Below are 26,143 nucleotides of genomic sequence, written 5' to 3' on the forward strand. Positions count from 1 at the left end.
AGTCCAGCCCAGTGGTGGCCAACCTGCGGCTCTTTGGCCGGCTCAATGCGGCTCCCGGGCTTTCAAATGACAAGCGTTGAAAACGCCTCGGCAGTGGCACTGCCATTCAAACAACGGCGTTAAATACACAGAACTTAATACGTCAGCCTATCCTCAATCCAGTTACTTGATTGACATACAGGGCAACCAATCAGATGACAACTGAATCACCGCTCATGCGCAAACAACGGTGCTCAGCGCTAAATGCTAAGCTAGTCAGCGAATTACACTACCTCCGATTTTAAGGCAGTGTTGTCCAATACGTCAATCGCGATCGACCCGGAGCCAGCGGACTGGTCCCAAGTCGAGCGAGAACGTTGGGAGGAGGAAACCATGTGAAAAAAAATGGTAAAAAAAGAAAAAAATACATGAAAGCGGAACTGGTGTTGAATGCTTGGATTCTTAAAAACAAACAACAAAAAAATCAAATTTTGTTACTGCTTTGTAAAAGTACACAAAATGCCATAATGATTGGGCCTGATGCTGGTGGTTGCAATTTTCGTATTCATTTGATGGCTTTATTTAAAAAAAAAAAAATCAACCATAATTTAAAACACCTCAAGTGATTTGAAATATTTCGCGAAATTATAATCCTGAAGGATTTTTTTTTCCTGAAAACTATTGAAAATCAGGAAAGATGTGGTCACAACCCCCCCCCCCCCCCCGCCCCCAAAAAAAACAGTCAGCGAATCACTCCATTGAATATTTTACATCACTAAATCCAAATATTCACTCTTAAAGCTGGTGTCCCCATCAAAATGATTTTCGAGCTGGTTAGTGCTCGTCGAGTCACATTATTATTTTTTGTTTTCTTGCAGCAAGAAGCCAAAGAAACCACAGCGACGACAGATGAACAACAGACTGAAGCCGCTGACGCTGGCCTATGACGGAGACGCTGACATGTAGGGAAGGAGTCTTTACGTTGACCGTGCTGAGCTACAGGACATTTGCCCCCACCCCTGACCCCCTCCCCTTCCCGCATGGAAAGCTTTGAAAGAAACCCCTCCCAAAATATCGCAAATCTTGAAAATCCAAGCTCACGAGCAGCTTTTTCTCTTCCTCCATGGTGTTCTTGTTTTTATGTTTCACAAAAGCCTTTTATGACTTGATTTAACTTCCGACGTCGGGAAGTTTGCCTTTTTCTGCTGTATTTTCATTTCCAGTTGTCCGCAGACAACTTTTCTTTTCTGGTGAGCACAAATTTTTGGTTGTACTTTGGTTCATTTTGTAACAGCTGAGGGGACTCTGGATGTTTTTTTTAAAACTTTTTTTCCGGGCATCATTTTTGCACTATATTAGTGCAGCAAGTTCTACTCATCTCTCTCAGTACAAGCTGGTGTGTGTGGTTTTTATTTTATTTAATTTATTTGGGGGGAGGGGCTCAAAATTGTTTTTGTTTTGGCTGCATATGATGGGATTCTGTAAATAATTGTTTTTTTTTCTCTCTGAACATACTGTACCTTTCTCACATGTACAGGTATTCTTCCCATGCTCTGTATGCGAAGTGAATTTCAAATGGTTTGGACTTGTGGCTTATAGCAGGGTCCCCAACCCCCGGGTTGCGGACCGGTTTCGGTCCGTGGGTCATTTGGTACCGGGCCGCACAGAAAGGATAAATAACTTACATTACTTTCATTTCGTTGAATTCGGAATCCGTTTTCGTCATTTCGTAATCTGAAATATGGTTTATTTTGAAAAATTACCGGATTCTCTGTGACATCCGTCTACAGTATGTCACTCTTGACGCAGGTCAAGGCGCGCTTCTTGGTCACATGATAGGTTACCCCTAAAATGAAAGCCAGGAGCTGCATAATATGCGGCGATGGTGAGCCGTATTTTTCATGCACTTAGTATTTGCGGTACAGTCAAACCTCGGTTTTCGAACGTCTCGGTTCTCAACTAATTCGGTTTTTCGACCAAAAATTTCGAGATTTTTTATGCCTCGGATGACGAACAAATTTTGGTTCTCGAACAAACTGAGCGCACTTGAATGCGTCACTTGACTCCTCTTGCCTTCCTTACACGAGGAAGTGACGCTTCCTCGTGTAGCGTTCCATTGTGAGCAGGCGTGTTCAATAAAGATTTTTTTATTGAAAAGTGCGTGGTTTCGATTTTCGAACAATTCGGTTTTCGAACAGCCTTCTAGAACAGATTATGGACGAAAAACGAGGTTTGACTGTATATCTTATTTTGAAAGCACATTAAAATGTTACCATTGCGCCCAGAGAGTGTTGCGGCCAGATAAGACGTTCCTCATGTCATGATTCGTGTTTTGCATTATGTTTTGAAAATACTACAGTTTTCATGCGGGTCATATCACATTATTTTGTTGTTTTTATCCGTGACACCTTAAAGGCCGGTCCTTGAAAATATTGTCTGACATTAAACCGGTCCGTGGGGCAAAAAATGTTGGAGACTGCTGGCTTATAGGGCTGAGTTTAACTTTGTGGTATTGATCCAATATAAGTCTCTGATTCAAGCCGCTGGATAGAGACACATCATCAACAATACTGCTTATGAAATGGGAGGTTGAAAGGGGGACCGAAATCTTAAAAAGATGAGGACCTTCAGTAAATGGGAGGGGGACAGATAAATTCGCTCTGGAGGTTCCACTTCTCGCAAAGTCATGATACAATACACATCTGGGAAGATTCATTCATCAGTAAATGAGTCCACGTAGCCTCATTTCAAACCGCTTTCTTGAAGGTAAGCTTCAAGATGGAGTTGCAGACGTGCTGCAGTTCAAAGGAAATCCCACAAGTCAACACTCAAAGCAAGTGACATTCATTTATGAAAGGATATGAAATGAATGCACGTACAGAGAGCGTCGCCATTATGCCGAAACATTTTATCATTGCCTGACCGTCCAATATTACGTGAAGTTATTTGCCAGTAAGTTAATGGAATGTTTTAATTTATATTTTGTTTAATATGAGTTGTAAATAAACTGAAAAATACTTTTTAAATTATCCATGTACCATATTTTTCTTTCACTTTTGTACTGAAAAGTTGAAAAAAAAAGCTAAGTGAATGTGCGTATACGACTGATAAGTTGGAAAAACTACGCTACAGATGAACTTTGTCCTTTCCTACTGTTTGTATTTATTTGACTAATTGCTGATAATAAACAAAGAGAAATATGATGAATTCTGGTTTGATGTAATGGGCGTCTGGATGGCTCGATAATGCGACGAGCTGCTCTTTTAGCAGTTAGTTGGCTTGCAAAGCGGCATTGAGTCTAGCCAATACTCAAATCAAATCATATTTTATTTACATTGCACTTTTTATACATTAAAAATGCAACATGGAGTGCTGTACGGAGACCAAAAACAATCAACAGAAATCCACTCCTCCCATTCCTATGGGAGCACATACACGCCCACCCACGTGGACACCAACAACACCCCAGAATCCAAATGTGTAACATGAAATTACGGGATTTTCTTGTATTTCCAATATTTGAAAGCCATATAGGCTAAGTATATTGTAATTGTAAACAGTTACATTTACAATTGTTACAGTAACCCTGTTTCAGTGTATTATTTTTATCAGATGTTTTTCAATCCCCCCAAGCCCCAAACACACACACACACACACACTCCCAAGTCATTTGTGTCAAAGCGCATGCGTGTGCCCCTTCAGTGTAAAACGGGTCCGCAACTTATGTTGTATTCACACCTACGTTGTCTGTTTTGCTTTAAACGGACCAAGGTTCATTTCCCCACGCCGGTATGGACATTTTAATCAGGTTTGAAAACACACACACACACGAGTCCTGGTACGGACTAAACAACCGGACAAAAACTCACTTTTTGCGGTGGTCTTAGTGTGCTCTCAAACGGACTTGTACGTTTCACAAAAACAGGAAACAATTTTTTTTTTGGTCTTAACAAGCCACCGTAGCCCGGCATCGTGGAGAAATACTAGCCCGTAGTAAATTTTCATCATACATGATCCTACTTACAGTGGTACCTCTACTTACGAAATTGGTTTTGGAAGAAATTTAACAGGAACATTTTGTAAGTAGAGACGTGTTTTGCATGAAACTTGTCAAGGTTCGAAATTGTCACACCAGACAAAATGTCATGTAACGAGGTGGTGGTGGACCCCAAAAAGCAGGCAAGAGGGAGGAGCAGGGTGTATTTGAAGAAGTGTATTGATAAAACACAGAAAACTAACTCCTAAACAAACTTTGTCCAAAGTAGCAAACAAAAATCACAACTGAAGCTAAAACAGAACCATGACCAAAACAAACCTGACAGCAGTAGACAAACGGCAACAAACAAACATGACAGTAGCCAAGCGCAAACAATGACCCGACAACGAGTAGTCGGACGGGAGTCCTTTTATAGCCACTAATTACCTAACGACCAACAGGTGTGCAGCTGCAGGGAAAAGCCCCACAGTGCCACCTGTTGGTCACAATCCGAAACATGACACAAAACTCCCAAACAAAAATATTTATTCACACAAAATGTACTGACAAAGTAGAACCAGAAATCGCTGGTCAAAATAATAACCAGGGAAAGAAAAACAGTACTATAACCAAAAGCGCTTGCAAAAGGCAAGGAAGAAATTAACCCGAGACTACCAAACGAAATGCCTAGAACCCAATTCATGTGAAGCAAGAACAAAACTGAAACTAAACTTACAAAAACATAAAACCCAGAGAACCAGAACAAACACGACGAGAGTGAGAGGTCTAGAACAATCACCACTTAAGCAACAGCAGTAGCAAGGTCAACAATACTCCGACAAGCTGCTGAACGTTTGTTGGTCTTTAAATACATAGCTACCTAAAGACAAAATTGGCAGCAGGTGTGCACCTAGCAGGATGGGCTCCAGTCTGCCACCCGCTGGTGAAAATAAGAATAGGAACATGACAAAAATGCCCTCATCCGTTCCAAGCCTCCCCCACCCCCAATTCAGACGTAAATGTATTATAAATCATTAAATTATAGAGTTGTACACAATGTAAAAAATAAAGAATAAAAATGATGGTCGTTTAACTTTTAACTTTGTCCTCATCTTTTTTTGCCCTCGTTAGACTCGTTAGTTCATGTTCTATCTCAGAAGTGGTTTTTGCCTGGCATTTTGTAAAGAACTGATCCAAGGACGTTTGCATTTGTCGGCTTTTAACAATCCTTCGAAAATGTCCAAGGCGAACATCAGCATAGTGAGCGATCGCCTGACTGGTGCAGAGATGAAAGTCCTCCGGATTTTCCCGGAATTCCGGGTTTTTCAAATGTTTATGAAAATCTCTCCGGAGAATTGAGGAAAAATTGCCTCAAATTAATCTGGATATTAGTTGACAACATTGAACGAATACGCGTTGAGTTTGTTGTTTTGCTTTCACGAGTGTAGCCACATTGAGACACTAACACTAGTAACAATAAAATTTTCGTGTCTTTATAAACACTCTCTAAACCCCACTGGAATGAATAAAAGACACCGTGGACAAGACAGTTGTCGTAAAAAGTATATTTGGACAAAAAGGGAAACACACAGATTGGCAGAAAAACGTGTCCGTCCGACTTCGAGTGTCGTCTCGGCTAGCTTAGCTTAGCTGTTGTCGTGTGTGACGTCGTTGCGTCGGCGCTGATTGGTTGAAATCAAGACGCGCTTGCGTACATGTTCGCGCTGAAGCACGTACAGCAGAGAGCAGCGGACTATCGACTGCTGAGGCTCGCTAAACTTGAGTGGCGTCGCCACAACAGTAATACCCTTGCCTTGCATTCTCATGGCCTCGCCATGTGTCGAGATTTCGAAATTTCGGTGAAGCACGTACAGCAGAGAGCAGCGGACTATCGACTGCTGAGGCTCGCTAAACTTGAGTGGCGTCGCCACAACAGTAATACCCTTGCCTTGCATTCTCATGGCCTCGCCATGTGTCGAGATTTCGAAATTTCGGCAAGAACGGAAGCCACAAAGGGTGCACGTGTGCACACAAAAGGAAGATTAATCATTGAATGTCGAGTATTTGAATAGTCTTTTGTGTAAACTAATTCATGCGTGATTGCCCAGGTGTGTGCGTACATATATATATATTTTTTTCCCCGGAATTTTCAGAAAAGTCAACTTTCATCTCTTCCGGTGAACACTTTCTGGGTGATTCACATTTATAAAACTATCAGAACACCTCCTGGGCAAATTACGAGGACGCTGCACAGATCTTCACACACACATTCGGTAGAAGTCCCTCTTAGCCAATGGGATGCCAGGATGATGCTCGGTAGTAGCCAATGGCAGAGGCGCTGTAAGTATGTTGCGTTCTCGGACTCTGAGATGCGAGTAGCACCCCCTACTATATTTTTACCTTTCGGATCTTGTAATTTCTTTCGTAACAATTGACAATATTTTCCTGTTAAGGTGTTTCGTAACTTGAAAATTTCGTATGAAGAGATGTTCGTAAGTAGAGGTACCACTGGATTTGTTTCGCTGCTAAACAGCGAACCGCCAGGCTTCCCGTTCTGTCTCCCCCTGTTGGTTATTGTTTTGCTTTATGTTCTTCTGGGTGGGTTGGAAACGAAGTAAATTCCTAGGGTTTTTTTTAACGTATTTGGCCAATAAATTTAACTCAGATTCGTAGAAAAATAAGGTGCATTGAATAGGCTGCTCTTGACACCAATAACAGCCGAAACATGCAGAATAAGACGCTTCCGGGTTTTTACTCTCGGTGCCGCCCAGAGTCATTTCTGTCCAATGGGAGCACTGATCGACATCGGCGTCGATGGGTCAAGAAATATGTCTTTACCTGTGTTTGGAATCACAGCTTTCATAGAAGCAAGCCAACTCTTTTGTCTCGAAAGCGGTTGCTAATACCTCCACCTGGCCAAGTTTGTCAAAACGTTTTATCAACTGTTATACTAAATTAATCCATCTGTATTGTCAATCCATCTTATTCCAGAAAGAAATTTATTTTTCCTCCAAATTCAACACAATCTTGTTGCAGCTCCGGAAAAAGGAGAGCTGTAGTGTTTTTTTTTTTTAAACGTACACTTTATTAATGCTTTGAACAGTCAACAAATGCAGACACGTCTCTGTCCGACTACGTGCCTCCTCCTGTCGTTCGGCTCGAGAGGCGTTCAAAGACCGCCTCCGAAAAAATGAAATTAATGATTACTTCAATGCGACTTAAAAAAATCGAGAATAATGCACCATAACAGAAAATCAAGCGAGGAGATCGTAAACGACATTCTATGGGAGGCGGGGGGGGGGGGGGGGGGGGGGGGCACAACAATGGAATACACAAACAATTCTGAGACATAGTCTCCTACAATATGACATGAGACAAAAGCGGGAATGATTCACAGAAACATTCAAACATCCAAATGCCTGTACACATCTCCAAACCTGTCCCCTTAAGCAAACTTGTCTTCAGAGGCCGTAGACAATTCCTTTAACTTCATGCTTGGTTTGTGCTCAATCTCGACTTTTGACATTATGCAAGCATGCCATTCCAAATCATTTCCTAGCAAATGATCACAGGTTGGAGTCCCATCACACTGTGAAAATGAATCCAATTGACTGCAGAGTACATTGGTCTCATTAGAGATTAATGCTTGTAGCCATCAATTCTGTGTTATCTGGCTTGTAGCCATCAATTCTGTGTTATCTGTCTGCTGAACCATATACCTACGTCTTCTCCATGTCCATATTATGAAGGTCACCAGGGTGAGGCAAAGCAGGAAAAGGAGAACCAATGGCACAAGAAAAGTTGGCCCAAGGAAACAATCGAACACAGAATTAGGTGACCCACAGCAGTCAACCTGGACCCGATAAGCAGCTACACGCCGACTATACAAGATTCCATTGATGAGTTCTGAGGAGTTACACGTGTACAGGCCGGCATCCAATTCAGAGGTGTTCAGGATAATGAGACCTTGGCTATGAATGCTGTATTTACTTTTGGAGTTAAGTGTTTCATTGGCAAACCACCACAGGACCTGCGCAAGGTTGGAGGTAGCCTGGCAAGTCAGCTGCATGTTGATCCCTGGAACCAACCTGTAGTCCACCACTGGTACTGGATCTAAAAATACACAGCAGCAGCTTTGATTTTTGAGAAATTCAAACTTAGACAATATTACAGGAGACATTGTTTATCTCTGTGAAGAATGACTAATATTAGTGCCGCACTGATGAGCTAAGGGATTCATCTCCCGTTTCAATGAACAGTAGATATGTGTGTGTTGTAGTGCCCCCAGGTGGCCAATGGGGGGGCACAAACAGCAACAATGGCCATTCAATTGATGGTTATATGACTTTGTAATTCTTTTCAATCCAATTGAATTTTGTCATTATTGTTTTATAAAGTTCAATATTATGGCCAGCTATCTTTCCGCATAAAAATACACATCAGAAAAAATTGTGTTGCTCTTTGGAGAAGCATGTAAATAACTAAAGGGGAAAGAAAGTAAAATGGGAAAAAATTCTAGTTACGAGCATGGTCACAGAATGATTTACACTTCTGTCTCAAGGGACCATTGTAGTGAATGTTTTCCCCTCGCGCTTTTGCGCTTTTTTTGAGGTTTTTTATTTAACATTGGCTCGCACATGTACGTGAAGTTTCATTCTTCTACCATCTAACGATAGTATGTTATCAGATGCTAATACTGCTTTTGCTAGCCGGCGCATCTATCAACGCCACTAGTGGCTTGCCGTCGACTTCCCCTTGTATGCAGTCAAAACATGGATGGAAGAAAATGCTGTGTCAGGGCACTATTATTGAAATTAGCGCGACTGTGACGGTAATTGAGCCACAATCTTAGCTACATTGGGGTCTCGGGCATTCAAAAGACCAAGTGTTTGGGGGAGTCGGCCTTTCTCTTCCTCCGCGTGTTTGTTAATTTCGGATGAGGAGGATGCTGGTTATCCAAAAACAGGCTGGAGACGATTAACAGTACACCTTCAAAAGGTTTTACTTTTCTTTTCTGCAGTTTACGAATCGATTCGGGCTCCTGAGAGTTTCAGATTTCGTCAGGAAGCCTAGGAAAAATCCAGTCACGAAAATGTATGATGATGAGAGGTGGGCAATTACGCCTTCATGCAAATACCGGAAACAAAGAAATCAACATGTCAGCTGACCGGGTGTGGCTGGAAAAAGTTGGGAGTGGTACGGTGAGACCAGACCACCACTACCCACCATTGTCTTCGGTCTGAGCTTTGATGTGATGGCAGCAACACAGATACTTGACACAACAGTTTCACTTTTGAGGCTAAACTCTGGAGGGGGTCCTCAAAGTGGTGGGGGTCAAGGGGGCACTCAAGGTGATTGTAATCACAGAAAGCAGGAAATGCCTTCAACATACTACGTTCTTTCTTTCACGTGTTTGAACAGATCCAACAATAGAGAGGGGTTAAAAAAATCGCAGCAGGGAATAAATTCCTAACACATGCCACCATAAAAGTCAATCGCCTGGCACATGGTTCTGGATCTGGAGTGTGGTGGTCTCACATAAAGGTGTAATACATACCATGTTTGGGACATCTGAAGACTTCTTTCAAACTCTGTATTGCAGTAGACACAGTGGGGGACGAGGACAAGCCACGGATGGGGAAACAGACTTTTGCAGACAGATTCCAGGCACAATAGGGGTCTCTGGCTAGGATGCAGTCCAGGCACGTGTCGTGTCGACTGCAATTACTGACTGGCATCTGAACCACACCTACTCTTGACCCCACAAACAGCTGCCCCTGTGTTTGAACGTGACGAAGCACAATGAAGCTTCAGTAGCCAACGAGACAAGGTTATGACTTCAGCAACCATTTGGGAGTTGTCATGTACTACACCTTGACGGAAAACAAGTGGAGTGTCCTGATGCGTTCAGTTGGGTACACTTGAATCTCCTCAATGATGAAAGTCTCTCCGTTGTGGTTGACGGCCTTCTGAATAAAACCGTTCTCTTGCAGGGGACAAAAGGTGTCACTTGAGATAAACGCTTAATGTAAAGTTTTAAAATTTGCATGTTGCCATTTTATTTTAGAGCCTTCGAATCCAGATGTCATAAAATCTTCGGACTTGCTTGAAAAAAAATGGCCCTGCATTGTTTTCAATGTATACCCGCAAGTTCTGTCAAGTCATTTACTTGAAGTACAGGTCAGGTTGAGTCTTTTGATACATTTTACCCACCGAAAATTCATAAAATTGGTGAATGAAATCCGATTTGAGTTGATCATGTGACATTGCCCAAGTTCAACTTGAAAGGTAGAGATTGCGTCCCCGTCAAAGTCATGCTCGTATATACCGTATTTTTGGGATTATAAGCCGCATTGTTTGGCCGGGGTTGCGATTTAAACTCTGGAGCGATTTACGTATGTGGAAATGATAAACACATTACAGTGGTGCCTCGACTGACAAACGTCTCCACATCCCAAATTTTTCAAGTTACGAAAAGCCTCAACAGGAAAATATTGCCTCTCGTTACGAGAGAAATTTCAAGTTACTAAAGTGGTGATTGTCTCCACCTTCACCTGCACCGCCCTGAACATGTCTTTGAAGTAACTCTGAGTTTTTTTCAACTGAGAACTTTTGTTGCAACTTTGGTTCCTAGATTTCACCAGTTTTGCTGAGGTTTGGATTTGTCACTTTTCCACTGTTTTGGACCTTTTTGCATCCTTGTCAGTCAGTTGTTGCAAGAGTCGCTGATGGTGTCGTGGCACACAGCTGGACTTGTGTGCGGCTAGCATGGGATCGGTTCCCACTCAGTGACGGTGTGAATGTTCGTTTGTCTCTATCTGTGCCCTGCGACTGACTGGCGACCAGTTCAGGGTGTGGTCCGCCTTCCTCCCGAAGTCAGCTGGGATAGGCTCCAGCAACTCCCCGCAACCCCATTCAGGAAAAGTGGTGTTGAAAATGGATGCGTGAATCAGTTGTAAAAAAAATAATTCATTAATTAAATTGATTAACATCAATTCATTCATTCTCCGCCTCACTTATTGACATCACAGTTGCTGGAGACTATCCCAGCTGTCTCTGGGCAAAAGGCAGGGCACACCCTGAACTGGTCGCCATCACAATCCAGAGGGAGATGATTTTTTTTTTAAAAACGTTCATCCTTAACTAAAGGATCATACAGTTTTGAAATAGAAGACTTTTTTTTCTAACTGAAAACTACCTTTTGAGTGGTGGTAAAAGAACAGTTTTGAAATAGAAGACTTTTTTTTTCTAACTTAAAACTACCTTTTGAGTGGTGGTAAAAGTCTGGCAAATCAACGACTTACCAGTGCCAATGAACATGACATCATATCTCTGTCCATCCAGTGCAGTTACACTTTCGACGACTATCTGGCTGAGCAAGGCTCCCTCTTTGATCAGCAGAGGCCCACTCATCAGCATAGGTCTAACAGGTCCTGAGACCTGGTCATAATGCCAATAGTCAGTTCCTCCTTGGTTATCCTTGCCCCGAAACAGAAAAATTCTCAATGCGTCTTTCTCAGGTAAAATTGCATGGGGCAGGCGCAATCCTCTATGAAAGCCTTTCTGGCCTTTGGGGCCGACTAAACGTGATGTTCATTAAACTCATTCAGTACCAGCCAATTCTGGATCAAGTCTGAAAAGACGTTTAAAAACGTCTTTGGGAGTGAATGAGTTCAGACCGAAGTTTTCTGTTGACTGTGGCTTCAACTTCACAGCCTGTTAATGTCCACCTTAGGCCACCCCGAAACCACCACGTCAATGGAGAAGGGCTTGATATACTGAATTTTGGAAACCAAACATAGAACGTTTGTACTCACTGATCCTGGACTGTAGACGTTCCAAAATTGGCTACTGTCCAAGGTTTTGCTGATGGATGACATGCTGTACACACACAGGGTCGATAGGCGATCCCTGGAAACACCAAACGAAAACACTCAGTTCAAACGTCATCGCGTTGGCTTTTGAAGATGTTTCACTCCGGGTCGACGGATAAACTGCGTATAATTACAGCGGTGACGTGAAGACAGCATAGAACAGACTTTCCTTCCAGTTCTCATGCTTCAACAGGAAGGCACTCTGCACAACGGGGGTCCAGTTCTGATCGGGCAACGAGCAATCCAGTGTTGCTTTTTGGAACGAAGCCCAGAACGGGCCATCCGCGCTGCCCCAGTCCCCCTAATCCAAAACTACAGTTGATTACGCTGTTTGTGGACCATTTTTGGTCAAGCGCTTTTGTCAAGTATTCAAAGATACCTGGCGTACACGCGACACGCGTGATACTCGAACCATGCCGTGACACTCCGTTTCAGAGAAAAATAAGTAGATTTTCGCGTCGTTGGCACTAATGGAATTTTCATCCCTATCAGCTTCATCCACAAGGTTGATGTGGACAAAGACAGGATCTAAAAATCACAGAAAGACAAAGGTGATTAAGTGGACAGGTCAACTGGATCATCTGCCTGTTGAAACAAATTTACCAAATTAGACCAGGTGATTGGGTATTCCTTACTGAATAGGGATGCCCTGATCACGTGATTGGAAATCGGGCCGATCACAATTTTCCGTTCAAGAAAAATAGTTTTTCATTTTCTGACATTTGAAATCTCAAAAATAATCCAAAAGTATAACGATCTTGTCAAATGGAATAATCATAGTTTATCATAATGTGACACAAGATTAAGAAGTTTTTGTGAAGCGTACATACGGCGAAAATGTGTTGCTTTCGTGCTCTGTCGGACTTCCGTCATGTGTTTGTTTAATAATGACACAAGACTTGGCTGGTAACATCTTTCCTTTTGTAGGAGACTGGACTGTCTCGGAGTTGTTAAGTGTAGTTTGTTCCTTTGTTGTGTGTTCACAACCCCCCGCCTCCCATATAATTTATTTTGTGATTTCCTCTCTTGATTTTCTGTTTGGCGCATGATGTGTTTGCTTTTCTGAGTGTCATTGAAGTCATCGTTGATTTACGTTTTCGGGGGCGGTCACTCTCGAGCAGAAGGCACGGAGACCGAGAAGGAGAAGGACGTGCCTGTCCAGTAGTTGCTTGAGTTGTATATACAGTACATTTTAAAAAGAACCAACACGACAGCTCATTTGTTTTCTGTCGTTTTGCTCCGCTGCAGAAACTGCCGTGTGAACGCAAGTGGGGCTGCACCGACGCTGTGCCGGTGCAGACACGCTCAGCGGCTTTGTACGTGTGAACGCTCCACACAATTTGCTGCGGTGCAAAATATATCGCAACAAAATACATCGGTGCAGCGCCGGAGCAAATGTGTGCCGTGTGAACACCCCTTAATTGACAGTAAACGTTTTTTACTTTTGAACGCATACATTTATTATTTAACCCCAGGAGTGAAATCAGTACTTTTACCAATGTTGTATGTCCCGTATTTTCCGCACTAAAAGGCGCACCTAAAACCATTCAACACTGCGACTTATAATCCGATGCGCCTTCTATATGGATCAATATTCCGATTTCTTGGCCGTAGTATTTTAAATGTACTGTAAATCGCTTTGTTACAGCTGGGCCCGTTGTGAAAGCTCTATATAAAGCTGTACTGTATTGTATTGTATTCCTTTAGTGTGGCTCCATCTAGTGGATGCATACCACAATCACAGCCACTATTGTAGCCTCTATGTGCCCTCTTTATGAAAACTGTTTTAAAGGTGCGTCTTATGCTCCGAAGCGCCTTATGGTGCGGAAAACGCGGTACTTATTTTTTCCACCAGGATTAGGACTGTGCTTAACTTATGTACAGAGTGCAATTTTTTTTTTTTTGCTGGATCTGCTGTTTGTTTTTACAGAGACGAGGGGACCTACCTGCCATCCATTCCACTTTAGTTGTAGTCCCTATAGAGTACTTTGTGGTGTGCATTAGCATCGATTCAGGTGAAGTTCTGTGTACCACTGTTGCAGCATACAGATCCTGCCCTGTTGGACACATACATAGGACCCTATTCCTGTGCCCAGCACAAAGCGCAGTCTAACTGCGCGCATGGGGGAAGTTTCCTTTCTTTTGGTATTTTTGTAGACAGATGCAGGTAGAAGGGGGCGTTTGCGCCATTGTGGGAGTGAAACAGCAGACTTACTCCCAGGCCAATCAAACCAGTTCCACACATTTCCTTTAAATTCAATGTAGGAGGGGCGCGCACTCGGGCTTTGATATTGTGGAAGTGTAAAGACTCGTTGGAAAGACTCGCTGGAGTCCCAACGTACGATGTGAAGGAACTGAAAGACCTCCAAGAACGAATGATGTAATGATGGGCGCAATAAATTGGTATTTGGAAACTGCCTTCCACAACTGATCGTGCATTTCAGGCCATCGCTGCATACAAAGTGCTGTACATGGAGCAATTTAACAATACAATAAAGAGTCAAACAAATCGGTAACAAAGACGGTAGAAAGCACCGAACAGTAAAACCAAGAACAAATCTAAGTCATGCTGAGTCGAATGCCAAAGAATACAACTGAGTTTTGAGGAGGGATTTGAAGATAGGCAGTGAGGAGGCTTGCCGAATGTTCAGTGGGAGGTCATTCCAGAGAGAGGGACCAGCAACAGAAAAGGCTCAATCCCCTCTGAGCCTCAGTTTAGTTCTTGGTACTTCTAATAATGTCTGGTCCCCAGACCTGAGGCGGCAGGCAGGTGTGTAGGGGCGGATGAGCTCAAAGAGGTAAGGTGGCACGAGGTCATTTAGAGATTTGAAAACAAATAAGACGATCTTGAAAATAACTCTAAAATGTATGGGGAGCCAGTGAAGGGATGCCAGAGTAGGAGTTATGTGCTCCCTCTTACGAGTACCAGTCAAGAGGCGGGCAGCGGCATTCTGGACCAGCTGAAGGCGCTTAATGGAGGACTGGGTGACTCCAAAGTAAAGGGAATTGCAGTAATCGAGCCGGGATGTGACAAAGGCATGAACTACTGTCTCAAAGTGTTCATGAGAGAGGAGAGGTTTTACTTTGGCCAGCTGTCTAAGGTGAAAGAAGCTGGATTTAACAACGGCACCAATTTGCCGGTCAAGTTTGAAATCACTGTCCAGTTTAAGGCCCAAGTTTGAGACTGTTGACTTAAGATAAGGAAACAGGGGGGCCAAGTCTACAGGATGGGATGTACAAGGGCCACTGGGACCAAACAGTATTACCTCTGTCTTCATTTCTTTTCAAGAAATTTTGTGCCATCCAGGTTTTGATGGCCTTAACGAGAAGGCGTCTTTTTTGCTTAGTGGGACATAGATCTGGCAGTCATCTGCATAGCAGTGGAAGGGAATACCATATTTCCTTAAGATGGAACCCAGTGGGAGCAGATACAGCAAGAACAGCAGAGGCCCCAGAATTGAGCCCTGTGGAACACCACATGACAGGGGAGCAGTGTGTGACTCAGAGCAGCCAAGGTTGACACAAAAGGTTCTGTCAGCTAAATAGGACCTAAACCACTCAAGAGCACTACCGCTAATGCCCACCAAGTGCTGCAAACAAGTCAGCAGAATACTATGATCCACTGTATCAAATGCTGCAGTTAAGTCCAATAAAGCTAGACGTTCTTGTGTGACACCCACCTCCAGCCCAACACGTATGCACAAGGTATTTGTGCCGTGACTGGGGGTGGGGGGGGGTGATTTTAAAAAAATGTTAAAGATGATCGTAATGCGTGCCATGAGATGCACATGTCAACAAAAATAGGGCCAATAGAATCGATTCCTGGAAGTGAATGACCAGCTCAAAGTATTTGTTTAGGTATTTGGTGCTGGTCCACCAAAGCAGCACACCCAAATACTCACCAACCATGACGGAAGCATATCCTTCAAATGGTAAATAAGAAGTACGCCCCTGTCCATCTAGGAGTTTACCCATCAGTTTCAGCTGTCCTCCATCGTAAGTCTGAATCATAAAAGAAAACACCGCACTGAAGCGCAACTTAATATATATTCATTCATTCATTCATTCATCTTCCGAACCGCTTGATCCTCACTAGGGTCGCGGGGGGTGCTGGAGCCTATCCCAACTGTCTCCGGGCAGTAGGCGGGGGACACCCTGAATTGGTTGCCAGCCAATCGCAGGGCACACAGAGACGAAAAACCATCCACTCTCACACTCACACCTAGGGACAATTTAGAGTGTTCAATCAGCCTGCCACGCATGTTTTTGGAATGTGGGAGGAAACTGGAGCACCCGGCGAAAACCCACGCAGGCCCTAACATATATATTTTTTAAAATATTAGCTTCCAGTAATTGTGCGGATTGCTGAAGAACACCTTATTCTGCACCACTATTTCCCTCTCCCTCCACTTTTTGTCCTTCCAGTTAATTTCTCAACCAAATCAAGCATATCGAATAATAATAATATATAGAGCAATCAGAAAATAAGTAAATAACTCTTCAATTCAATTGTATTTATAGAGCACTTTCGAACAGCCATCGCTGCATACAAAGTGCTGTACATGGAGCAGTTTAACAGATACAATAAACAGTAAAACAAACCGGTAACATCTTATTCTATAAAATCGGAACTCTTATTTACTTATTTTCCGTGTCTTGAGATTGTGACCCACCTTTCGATTTTGACCGCACAGTCATTGCTTTGTGGTTGTTTTTTTTGCACAGAGTAATTATTTGAGGTTCAAAATTCTCGTATCAATTTGTTTGAAACTTTTTTTTTTCTGTAAATAATTGCTTTGACTTATTTTTACATTCATGTTGTTGCAATTGCTAGACAAGATTTTTTCAATTGTTCTTTGGAATATTTGCTTTAGCATTTTGCTTAAAAAATAACCCAAAGTGCAATAACGAATAATAACACTCATGTACTGAGAATTTTTTTTTTATTCCAGTTCGTTTTCTGTCTCATATTCACCATTTTAAAGAATTTCCCAACGTTTCAGTTCAGCATCGACGTTTCAGCTTTCACACACAATTAATTTCAGAAGACATTTTGTTCTGAATGTAGTGGCTCCTAACTGAATCGATGAGTCATCAAATCAAAACATTTCACATCTCATTTAATACCGTACATGCAGGAGTGCCTCTGTGCAGTTATCAAAGCAGTAATGATTTATTATACGCCATTGAACACCACACCATGACTAATTTTCTAAAGGAATCTGCAATGTTGTGTGCAAAAACGCACCTGTCAATTTTTCTACCATCACGTTCTTTCGAACAACTTATTTGTTAAACTTGTTAACTCATTCACTCCCAAAGACGTTTTTAAACGTCTTTTCAGACTTGGTCCAGAATTGGTTGGTACTGAATGAGTTAAACATTTACAGTCTGCAATTATAATTCAAGCCAAGCATTTTTCAAGTCTTATCAAACGTTTATTTTCAACTTACCAAAGAGTCACACCGGGGATTAAAAGCGTTAGAGCCACACACGAACATCCTGGTACTGTACACTTGGTGGAGGGTCCGAATATAATTGTGACAATTCAGCTGCAAAGCGGAGCCAACGTTACAGCAGAGTCAAAGCTCAAACAGTTCTAGCTGGAAAAGTATGCCGAAATATAATTTTTTATGCTGCACTACCAGAAACTGAAGACTTGACACAAACCTCCCTGTTGGGATGCCGTTGCATGCATTCTGACTTGTCGGTCGCCGGCCAGTCCACCTGCAGCAACGCAAGCGAAGTTTCTTGTCCAAGTGACAGAACCAAAAAGATTTTGTTGCATTGTGTACTCTCTGATCACATCATTAACTAACAAAGTACTTGAAAAGTGAAAAAAAAATCCTTCCATGTCAAGGCCTCATGTAATCACAGTATACTTGATTGTAATTTCATGTTGTAAAATGTCAATTTTATTCGTATGTAGTTCAGTGATTCAATTAGAGTCGATTAGCGGAAGACTTCATTTTGTAAAGTGGTAACAAGATAAATGGTCAGCACGAGACTGGGGTGTGTTTGTCCGGTATGAGTTGTCGGCCAGTGTGTCGCAATGCGTGACACCTCGAAAGCCACGCCTTCTGTGTGATTGGTTGTTTTTTTTTCCGGGCTCGGTGGTTTCTGGTAAATCGAATTAAATGCAGAAGATCGGGCCAGACAAGCCCTTTTTTTCCCACAGATCTTTTTTTTTTCTTCATTCAGTCTATATATTTGTAAAAATATAATGTAAAAAGATTTGAAAAAAACAAAAGAAAAACATTTCATATAATTTTTTTTCCCCCGTGTTGGCTACCAAAATTATTTGTGGTGTATCAGAAAAAAACCCACAGTGTACTTCTGTTTCAGAACCTGTATGCTGAAAAAAAAACATACTGTACATACATACTGTATGTACATGTTGTCCTTATCTTTTTTTTTTTTTTTTTTTTGCCTTTGAATTTCTTATTTAATTTTGTTCTGCTGATCCTGGTATGACTTAACTTGCAGCTGTGTTCAGTCTTTTTTTTTCTTCTCTGTATAAAAGCGCTACGCAATCATTTTCAAAACTAGTATTGTATACAAGATTGACAATCAACATTCATTTCTTCTTCTTTCTTGAACACGGTGGATATCAATTCAAGACAGGTGCAACTTTATTGTCATATATGTACTTGGATATGGGTATGTCCTTTTTTGGACAATTACACAGGAATACAGTGGCATCAAAAGCGTGTCATGTACAGAAAATTTTGCACTCACCTCAGCCATCTTGACAGAGATGTTATTGAGCTCCAAGGCAAAAATAGCATCTCTGGTTGCCACCACCAGCACTCCCAGATGCTCCATAATAAGCATGGTATTGTAGTTGTAAATCCCATCCTTGCTGAATGTGTTCAGATCTAAACAGACAGCACCTGGCATTAGCAATAAAAATGCATACCTAAAATCAGATACTACAAAAACTTACCCTGAAGGGGCACAGTTTTTCGTGGGACACAAGGCTGAGTGTCAGGTTCACAAAAGGAGGCATAGAGCATCAGTCCGCAGACAATCCTCAGAATCAACACAGGTAACATCTCTCATTAGTCCTTGGTTGAGCCTCACTTTCCTGTGTAAATAGAAAGACAAGCTAGCCGAGCCTTTAAACAAGGCACGTTCCCTTTGTCCCTTTAATTTCTTTACCCCAGCAGCCAATTCGGAAGTCAGAATTAATGATGCCACACTTTAAAGTAGAGCTTTGAAATACTTTCACCAATGACGTTTTTTTTCTATGCAGGAGCATTTTCTGTACCACAGAGAGATGATGGACATGAGTCAAGGCAAAAAAATAAGTTGCCAATTTTAGGACTTGCTTGATTGAAACTTAGTTGACGCCAGAAATTTACATACATGATATAAAATTACACAATCATTTATTTTCCTCACTGTCTGACATGAAATCAGACCAAACCGTTGCCTTTTAAAAGTATATATTTTTTTTCAGGTCACTTAAAATGACCAAAATGACTTATATTTGCTTGTGTCATGATCTGGATTTGCAGACATTTACATACATGATATAAAATTACATAATCATTTATTTTCCTCACTGTCTGACATGAAATCAGACCAAAGCGTTGCCTTTTAATTTTTTTTTTCCAGGTCACTTAAAATGACCAAAATGACTTACCGGTATATTTGCTAGTCTCATGATCTGGATTTGCAGAAATTTACATACCTAATATAAAATTACACAATCATTTATTTTCCTCACTGTCTGACATGAAATCAGACCAAAGTGTTGCCTTTTAAAAACCTTTTTTTTCCAGGTCACTTAAAATGACCAAAATTACTTATTATTTGCTAGTGTCATGATCTGGATGTGTGGACATGCTATGTCTTGTTTTCTTGTGGTTTGTCCTGTCTTGCGCTTTTGAATTTTCCATGTGACTTGTTTTTCTTTTTGATTTTTTTTGAGAATACATTATTTTTGCCGGGTGGCATGTTGGCAAACTGGTTAGCACGTCCGCTTCACAGAGATGCAGAGTTTGAATCTGACTCCGGCCTCTGGCTCCGGCCTTCCTGTGTGGAGTCTGGATGTTCTCCCCGTGCCTGCGTGGGTTTTCTCCGGGTACTCCACTTACCTCCCACATTCCAAAAACAGACATGACAGGCTAATGGAACACTCTAAATTGTCCCTAGGTGCGATTGTGAGCCCGAATTTGAAGGCACACATGATACACACTACTTCGTTGTGTGACATCATGGGAAAGTCAAAAGGAATCAGGCCATCAGGAAGACAATTGTGTATGTGTCATTATCATCTAGAGACAGACTGATTATCAGCCAGGCCAACGATCAGCCCAGATATTTTGGACCAATATCAGCATCAGGCTTTAAAAAAAACTGCTGGCTGATAAGAGTCACATTTATGTCACTTAAACTTGGGCAAACCTCATGTAATAGGTAATGATTGGGATGCATTTGAGTGGCATCCCCACAGGTAAGTTTGCCTATTACACCGGAGACTAATAAAGGTTTTTTCTTTCTTATCTTATTTAGGCAGGTATAAATGAGAAGTGGCGGCCCGGTAGTCCGGTGGTTAGCATGTCGGCTTCACAGTGCAGAGATACCGGGTTCGATTCCAGCTCCGGCCTCCCTGTGTGGAGTTTGCATGTTCTCCCCGGGCCTACGTGGGTTTTCTCCGGGTGCTCCGGTTTCCTCCCACATTCCAAAACACATGCACGGCAGGCTGATTGGACGCTCTAAATTGTCCCTAGGTGTGAGTGTGGGCGTGGATGGTTGTTCGCCTCTGTGTGCCTTGCGATTGGCTGGCAACTGATTCAGGGTGTCCCCCGCCTACTGCCCGAAGATGGCTGGGATAGGCTCCAGCAACCCCCCCCCCCCCCCCCCCCCGCGACCCTAGAGAGGATCAAGCGGTTCGGAAAATGGATGGATGGATGGATAAATGAGAAGTACTGAGTGTGGCACTTACATTGGACTAAAACACTAAATGGCCCACATTTTATCTCTCATACAGGATTGGAGCTGATTAGATTAAAGGCTCTATGGTCCCCACAGATAAGAGAAAGAAACAACACATCCAGCCCATCGGAGGATTGGAGCTGTCCATGGATCTCGTTACTTTGCCTCCCCTAGTGGTAGGTGTGGAAAGTACACCTTCATATTCCTGTCGAGGTTCGGCTCCACCAAGACTTCCGGGTTCCCAATCCATTCACAATAAATGCACAGTATCAAAACTTGATGTTGAATGCGAAATTGTGTTTGTAGCGTCAAACGGTCAATCTTAATCGGAATCATTTCAGTCCAAATGTCATGCCGTAAGGTCGAGTTCGAAAAAAAAAAGTGTCTTTCATACTTCAGCCTCAAAATAATACACGCATCTGCGCTCGTCTACATGATTTTCTCTTCCTTTTATGTTCATGGGTTCGTGCGTTTGAAAACGGTATCCGGCCAGTGTTCCCACACACCTGTGCCGAATTTATTTTTGATGTGGCGCAACGACTGATGGCGTCATCAATTGCCCGAGTGGTGGTATTGCCACATTGCATTACTCAACACAAAAAAACCCTGCTGCAACACACACTTTTAGCCCGAAGACAACCCTCCAGCAGTAAATTCACACGTATTAAAATGTATTCGTAAAATGATGTCCAAAAATACATGTTAAAAGAAAAAGGCTTTTTACCACGAAGGGAAACAGCAATTGGCAGCCGAGTTGAAAATATGTGGTTGTTCTTTTCTGAGAAATGAACTGGCTCCTTTTCACCTGCAGGTGGGGGTATTTAACCACAAATCATTACTTTTCATTCGGACGAGATGGTTCAATGGTTTTCAACTGTCTTTTATCCACGATCTTTTGGCCTTGTGTCTTGTGTCTTTCTATTTTTGTCCCACTTTCCCTGGTTTGTTGACCCTCTATTTTTAAATGTGGATATATATAAGTTGAAACCGAGGCTAGCCAATGACTGTGAAACGTACTCTTCCATCCAAATTTCCCTCAGGCATCTTTTCGAAAAATGATATTTTTTTTTTTGCAGGCGGCATGTAGATAGGGTATCTTTCAGAGAGCCATTATGACAGTGAACTCAAACAAGTATGATCACCTCATGTTACATCCCCATCCATTTTCAAAACCGCTTATCCTTCCATTTTCAAAACCGCTTATCCTTTTCAGCAAAGTGATGAGTGATAAATTTTGAAGTCCAGTAAAATATGTTTGTTCACAAAAAAAGAGAAGACAATTTGCAAATTGCCTCCAGTTGTATTTTCTTCCCCCCCAAAAAATAATTGCGGAATTGGTCTGATGGACTCTCGACTCAATCGACGACATTTTCTGGGCGAACAGAACAGGCAGTGAGCAGCGTTCTCGATCAACACTCAGACTCATGCAACGAGCAGTCAATCACAAGGTGGACTTTTTAGTTTCGTTGCAAAATGGGAGCCCTCGATGCCCTCCCTACTGAGAGTCACGTGCTAAAAACTCAAGTTTGACCAAATTGTTGTGAGCCTGCTGCCAAAAGATTTGTGATCTGGACATTTCATTTGGATGACAATGGGTGCTTTTCACAGCTGCTTTTGAATGCTAGTGTCCTCTTATCTCCTACCCCATTCTTCCGGCATCCTGGCCTGAAATAGCTAAGGATGTCTCCATGGCAACGCGACGATATACTTGGCGAACCAGCTGAGGACGCTCTGACACACACAGATGTCCCCCCCCCCCCATATGTAAGTTGAACATTTGCGAACCAAAATAAAGATAAATGCCACTTTTAATTCCTATATCCACCATTATTTATTTTATTTTATTTATCGCATAATAGCTTGCTGTTTAGAGTCATTATGTTAGTGTCATTCATCAAAGGTCCTGAAAGGACCATGCTTTAATTTTGGAGGGGAAACTACCCGTACTCAAATGTGAACGGATAGATTCTGTAAATTTTATTCCGTCACTAGGTGTCAGTAAAAGACCGATTATGAAAATACACGACTCGTCTTGCAATGCAGTGAATTTGACATTTCTCAATTGGTGGTGCTGTTAAACCGCAAACATGTAAAAGATGATCGACGTAGATGATAATTAAAAACACAATTTTTAAAAATGATTTCTATCAACAGTTCTCTTAAGAATGCAATTGGCCTGAACACATACCTCCACACACACACACACACACACATTGAAACACACACTAACACACACACACACGTGTGGAGTTCTCCGCGTTGAGGAAGAGTTGATGTTACACGTACACAATACCTGTAAATTGCAAAATCAGACAAACGGATGGTCTGAGTAAAATGATCTTTTTATGCACACGAGTGAAAAGAGCGTTTGATCCATGTATTTATCTATCTATCTATATATCTTGACAGTATGTATGTCAGTTTATAAGTGATTATTTTATTTATCAACATATAGCTCATGAGCAATATAGCTCATGTGGCAAAAAAAACAAACAAAAAAACCATTCTGTACTTCAAAATGAGACTCCTTTCCCCTCATAAAGAGTCAGTGCTATTAACATTGCAAAGATCTTTCTCTATTGCTTTGGCTCATTTACATTCATTGGCACTGAAAGAAAAGGTTTTATTGAATTTATCGCTTTTATTTGCGCAAAATGTAATCATGTGGACATATAGTCCACTTAAGATGATTTAATGTGCGACCACCTGATGAAATAAAATTATGTGAATGAATTTTTTTTTTTCCAATGTTGTGCTTTTGCCAAAATAACCTGGAATGGTTCAGCAGAACACCAGCGATGGCAACATCTCAAAGATCTCCCAAAACAGTTTACCCATGTGTCAAGCCTAAATTCCTCTCTCATATAAAAATTGACAGTGCGCCATCGTACCTTTGGCATTGTGTGCACCCGCGATCCTCGTGAGGAAAAGCGTTTGGCTTATGGATATTTTTTTTTAACTGGTGCACTCACCACTACAGAAATGTGGCAATATTTATATCATCTCGGCGGCCCGGTAGTCCAGTGGTTAGCACGTCGACTTCACAGTGCAGAGGTACTGGGTTCAATTCCTGCTCCGGAATTGAACCCGGCCTCCCTGTGTGGAGTTTGCATGTTCTCCCCGGACCTGCGTGGTTTTTCTCCGGGTGCTCCGGTTTCCTCCCACGTTCCAAAAACATGCATGGCAGGCTGATTGAACACACTAAAGTCTCTCTAGGTGTGAGTGTGAGCGTGCATGGTTGTTCATCTCTGTGTGCCCTGCGATTGGCTGGCAACCGGTTCAGGGTGTCCCCCGCCTACTGCCCGATGACGGCTGGGATAGGCTCCAGCACCCGCCGCGACCCTAGTGAGGATTAAGCGGTTCGGAAAATGGATGGATTTATGTCATCTCTCTCTCTCTCTCTGTATATATATATTATATATATATATATATATATATATATATATATATATATATATATATATATATATATATATATATATATACACACTTTTTTTTTTCCAGGCCACCTGCCTTCGTGTGTGGAGTTTGCATATTCTCCCCGTGCCTGTGTTGGTATTCTCCGGGTACTGCGGTTTCTTTCCACATTCCAAAAACATGCATGGTAGGTAAATTGAACACTTTAAATTGTCCCTAAGTGTAACTGTGAGTGTGAATGGTTGTTTGTTTATGTGTGCTCCATGATTGGCTGGCCCGTTCAGCCGATAGCCCGAAGACAGCTGGGATGGGCTCCAGCATATATAGCCTATCCAACCTCGTGAGGATGACGGATGGATATATTGCCGTTTTCTGAGCCACTCTACACATCTTTACAAACCCAATTCCAATGAAGTGGGGATGTTGTGTTAAACATACAATACAATATATGCTGATAAATCATCATACAGTGATTTGAAAATCATGTTTAGCCAGTTCCAATTGATAAACTTATAAAATGTTTTTAGCAAATAATCATTAACTTAGAATTTTATATCTCCAAACTGAGAAAGTTGAGGAATGCTCATCAAACACCTTTTTGGAACGTCCCACAGGTGAACAGGCTATCTTGGAACAGGTGAGTGTCATGATTGGGTATCGAAGGAGCTTTCCTGAATTGCTCAGGCATTGACAAGCAAAGATGGGGTGAGGTTTCCTCTTTGTGAACAACTGCGAGAGAAAATAGTTGAACAGTTAAAGGACAATGTTCCTCAACGTACAATCGCAAGGGATTTAGGGAATTTGATCATCTACGATCTATCATTTTAAAAGTTTCAAGGAATCTGGAGAAATCACTGCATGTGAACGGCAAGGCCAAAAAGCAACAACGAATGCCCGTGACCTTCTTTCCTTCAGTCGGCACTGCATCACAAACCAATATCAATGTCTAAAGGACACCAGCACAGAAACACTTCAGAAAACCACTGTCAATAAATACAGTTTGGCACTACATCCCTCACGGCAACTCGAATATGCAAAGCCAAAGCGATTTATCAACAACACCCCGAAGGGCGCCGACTTCTCTGGGCCCAAGCTCATCTAGGACGGACTCATGCAAAGTGGGAAAGTGTTCCGTGGTCTGACGAGTCCACATTTCAAATAGTTTTGGAAAACTGTGACATTATGTATTCTAGGGCAAAGAGGAAAAGAACCATCCGGAGTGTTATAGATGCAAAGTTCAAAAGCCAGTGTCGCTAATGGTATGGGGCCGTGTTAGCGCCAATGGCATGGGTTACTTTCACATCTGTGATGGCACCATTCATGCTCAAAAGTACACACAGAGTTGGAGAAACATATGCTGCCATCCAAGCAATATCTTTTTCATGGATGCCCCATCTTCTTTTAGTAAGACGATGCTAAAACCCATTCTCACATGTTACAACAGCATGGCTTCATAGTAAAAGACTGCAGGGACTAGAATAGACCGCCTGCAGTCCAGACCTGTCTCCTATTCAAAACAGTGCAAACATGTAGTGCATTGACAACACACAGCTAAAATGTACGTAAAATTACATAGGACGTAAATATAGAAATATGTCAAATAAAAATACAAAAAAATAAATGTATATACAGTATATACAGGTGTATATATTTGCTTTTGTTCTTTTGCATGCATGTGGCCACATAATTATGTCAGAATTTTGTTTTCGCCCAGCCGTTAAATTGTTGTCCTCTGCTTGTTGAAGTAATGTAATTGCCTTCATCATTAATGCTTCTAATTTGGATCGGATGGAAACCGAGATTGTGTTTTTAGGTCCTCTCATTTAAGCAGCACTTCACCTAATCATGTCTCAGTCTCCCAGTTAACTCCCCGCTGCCAAGAGAAGGAAGTCCTACAGGCTGTTCTAATCAATTAAGGCATGCTGTAAAGCCCACGTTCAATTGAGTGAATTTG

The 26,143-nt window shown here is 42.0% G+C and overlaps 2 protein-coding genes across 2 annotated transcripts in view; one reads left to right on the forward strand and one right to left on the reverse strand.

Moving 5' to 3' along the window:
• thsd7aa (thrombospondin, type I, domain containing 7Aa) overlaps nt 1–3,182 on the forward strand; it is a 90,260-nt gene extending 87,078 nt beyond the window's left edge. The window contains exon 27 of the mRNA XM_086137121.1: nt 858–3,182. Within this exon, the coding sequence (XP_085993247.1) occupies nt 858–945 (88 nt within the window). The 3' untranslated portion in view covers nt 946–3,182. The remainder of the gene's footprint in view (nt 1–857) is intronic.
• Nucleotides 3,183–7,275: 4,093 nt separating this feature from the next.
• Nucleotides 7,276–18,943, reverse strand: LOC147191206 (semaphorin-4E-like). Its single transcript, XM_086136951.1, has 13 exons — nt 18,776–18,943; nt 18,568–18,707; nt 17,500–17,556; nt 17,283–17,381; nt 15,732–15,831; nt 13,776–13,886; nt 12,209–12,357; nt 11,964–12,130; nt 11,773–11,866; nt 11,260–11,395; nt 9,829–9,941; nt 9,513–9,732; nt 7,276–8,068 (listed from the first exon to the last, which is right to left on the reverse strand). Exons 1-13 carry the CDS (start codon nt 18,882–18,884, stop codon nt 7,611–7,613), a joined length of 1,953 nt encoding a protein of 650 aa, XP_085993077.1. The 5' UTR covers nt 18,885–18,943; the 3' UTR covers nt 7,276–7,610.
• Nucleotides 18,944–26,143: the final 7,200 nt, after the last annotated feature.

This window comes from Hippocampus guttulatus, chromosome 18 (genome assembly GCF_054856545.1).
Source record: "Hippocampus guttulatus isolate MCC_2025c chromosome 18, RoL_Hgut_1.0, whole genome shotgun sequence".
Taxonomy (NCBI): Eukaryota; Metazoa; Chordata; class Actinopteri; order Syngnathiformes; family Syngnathidae; genus Hippocampus; species Hippocampus guttulatus.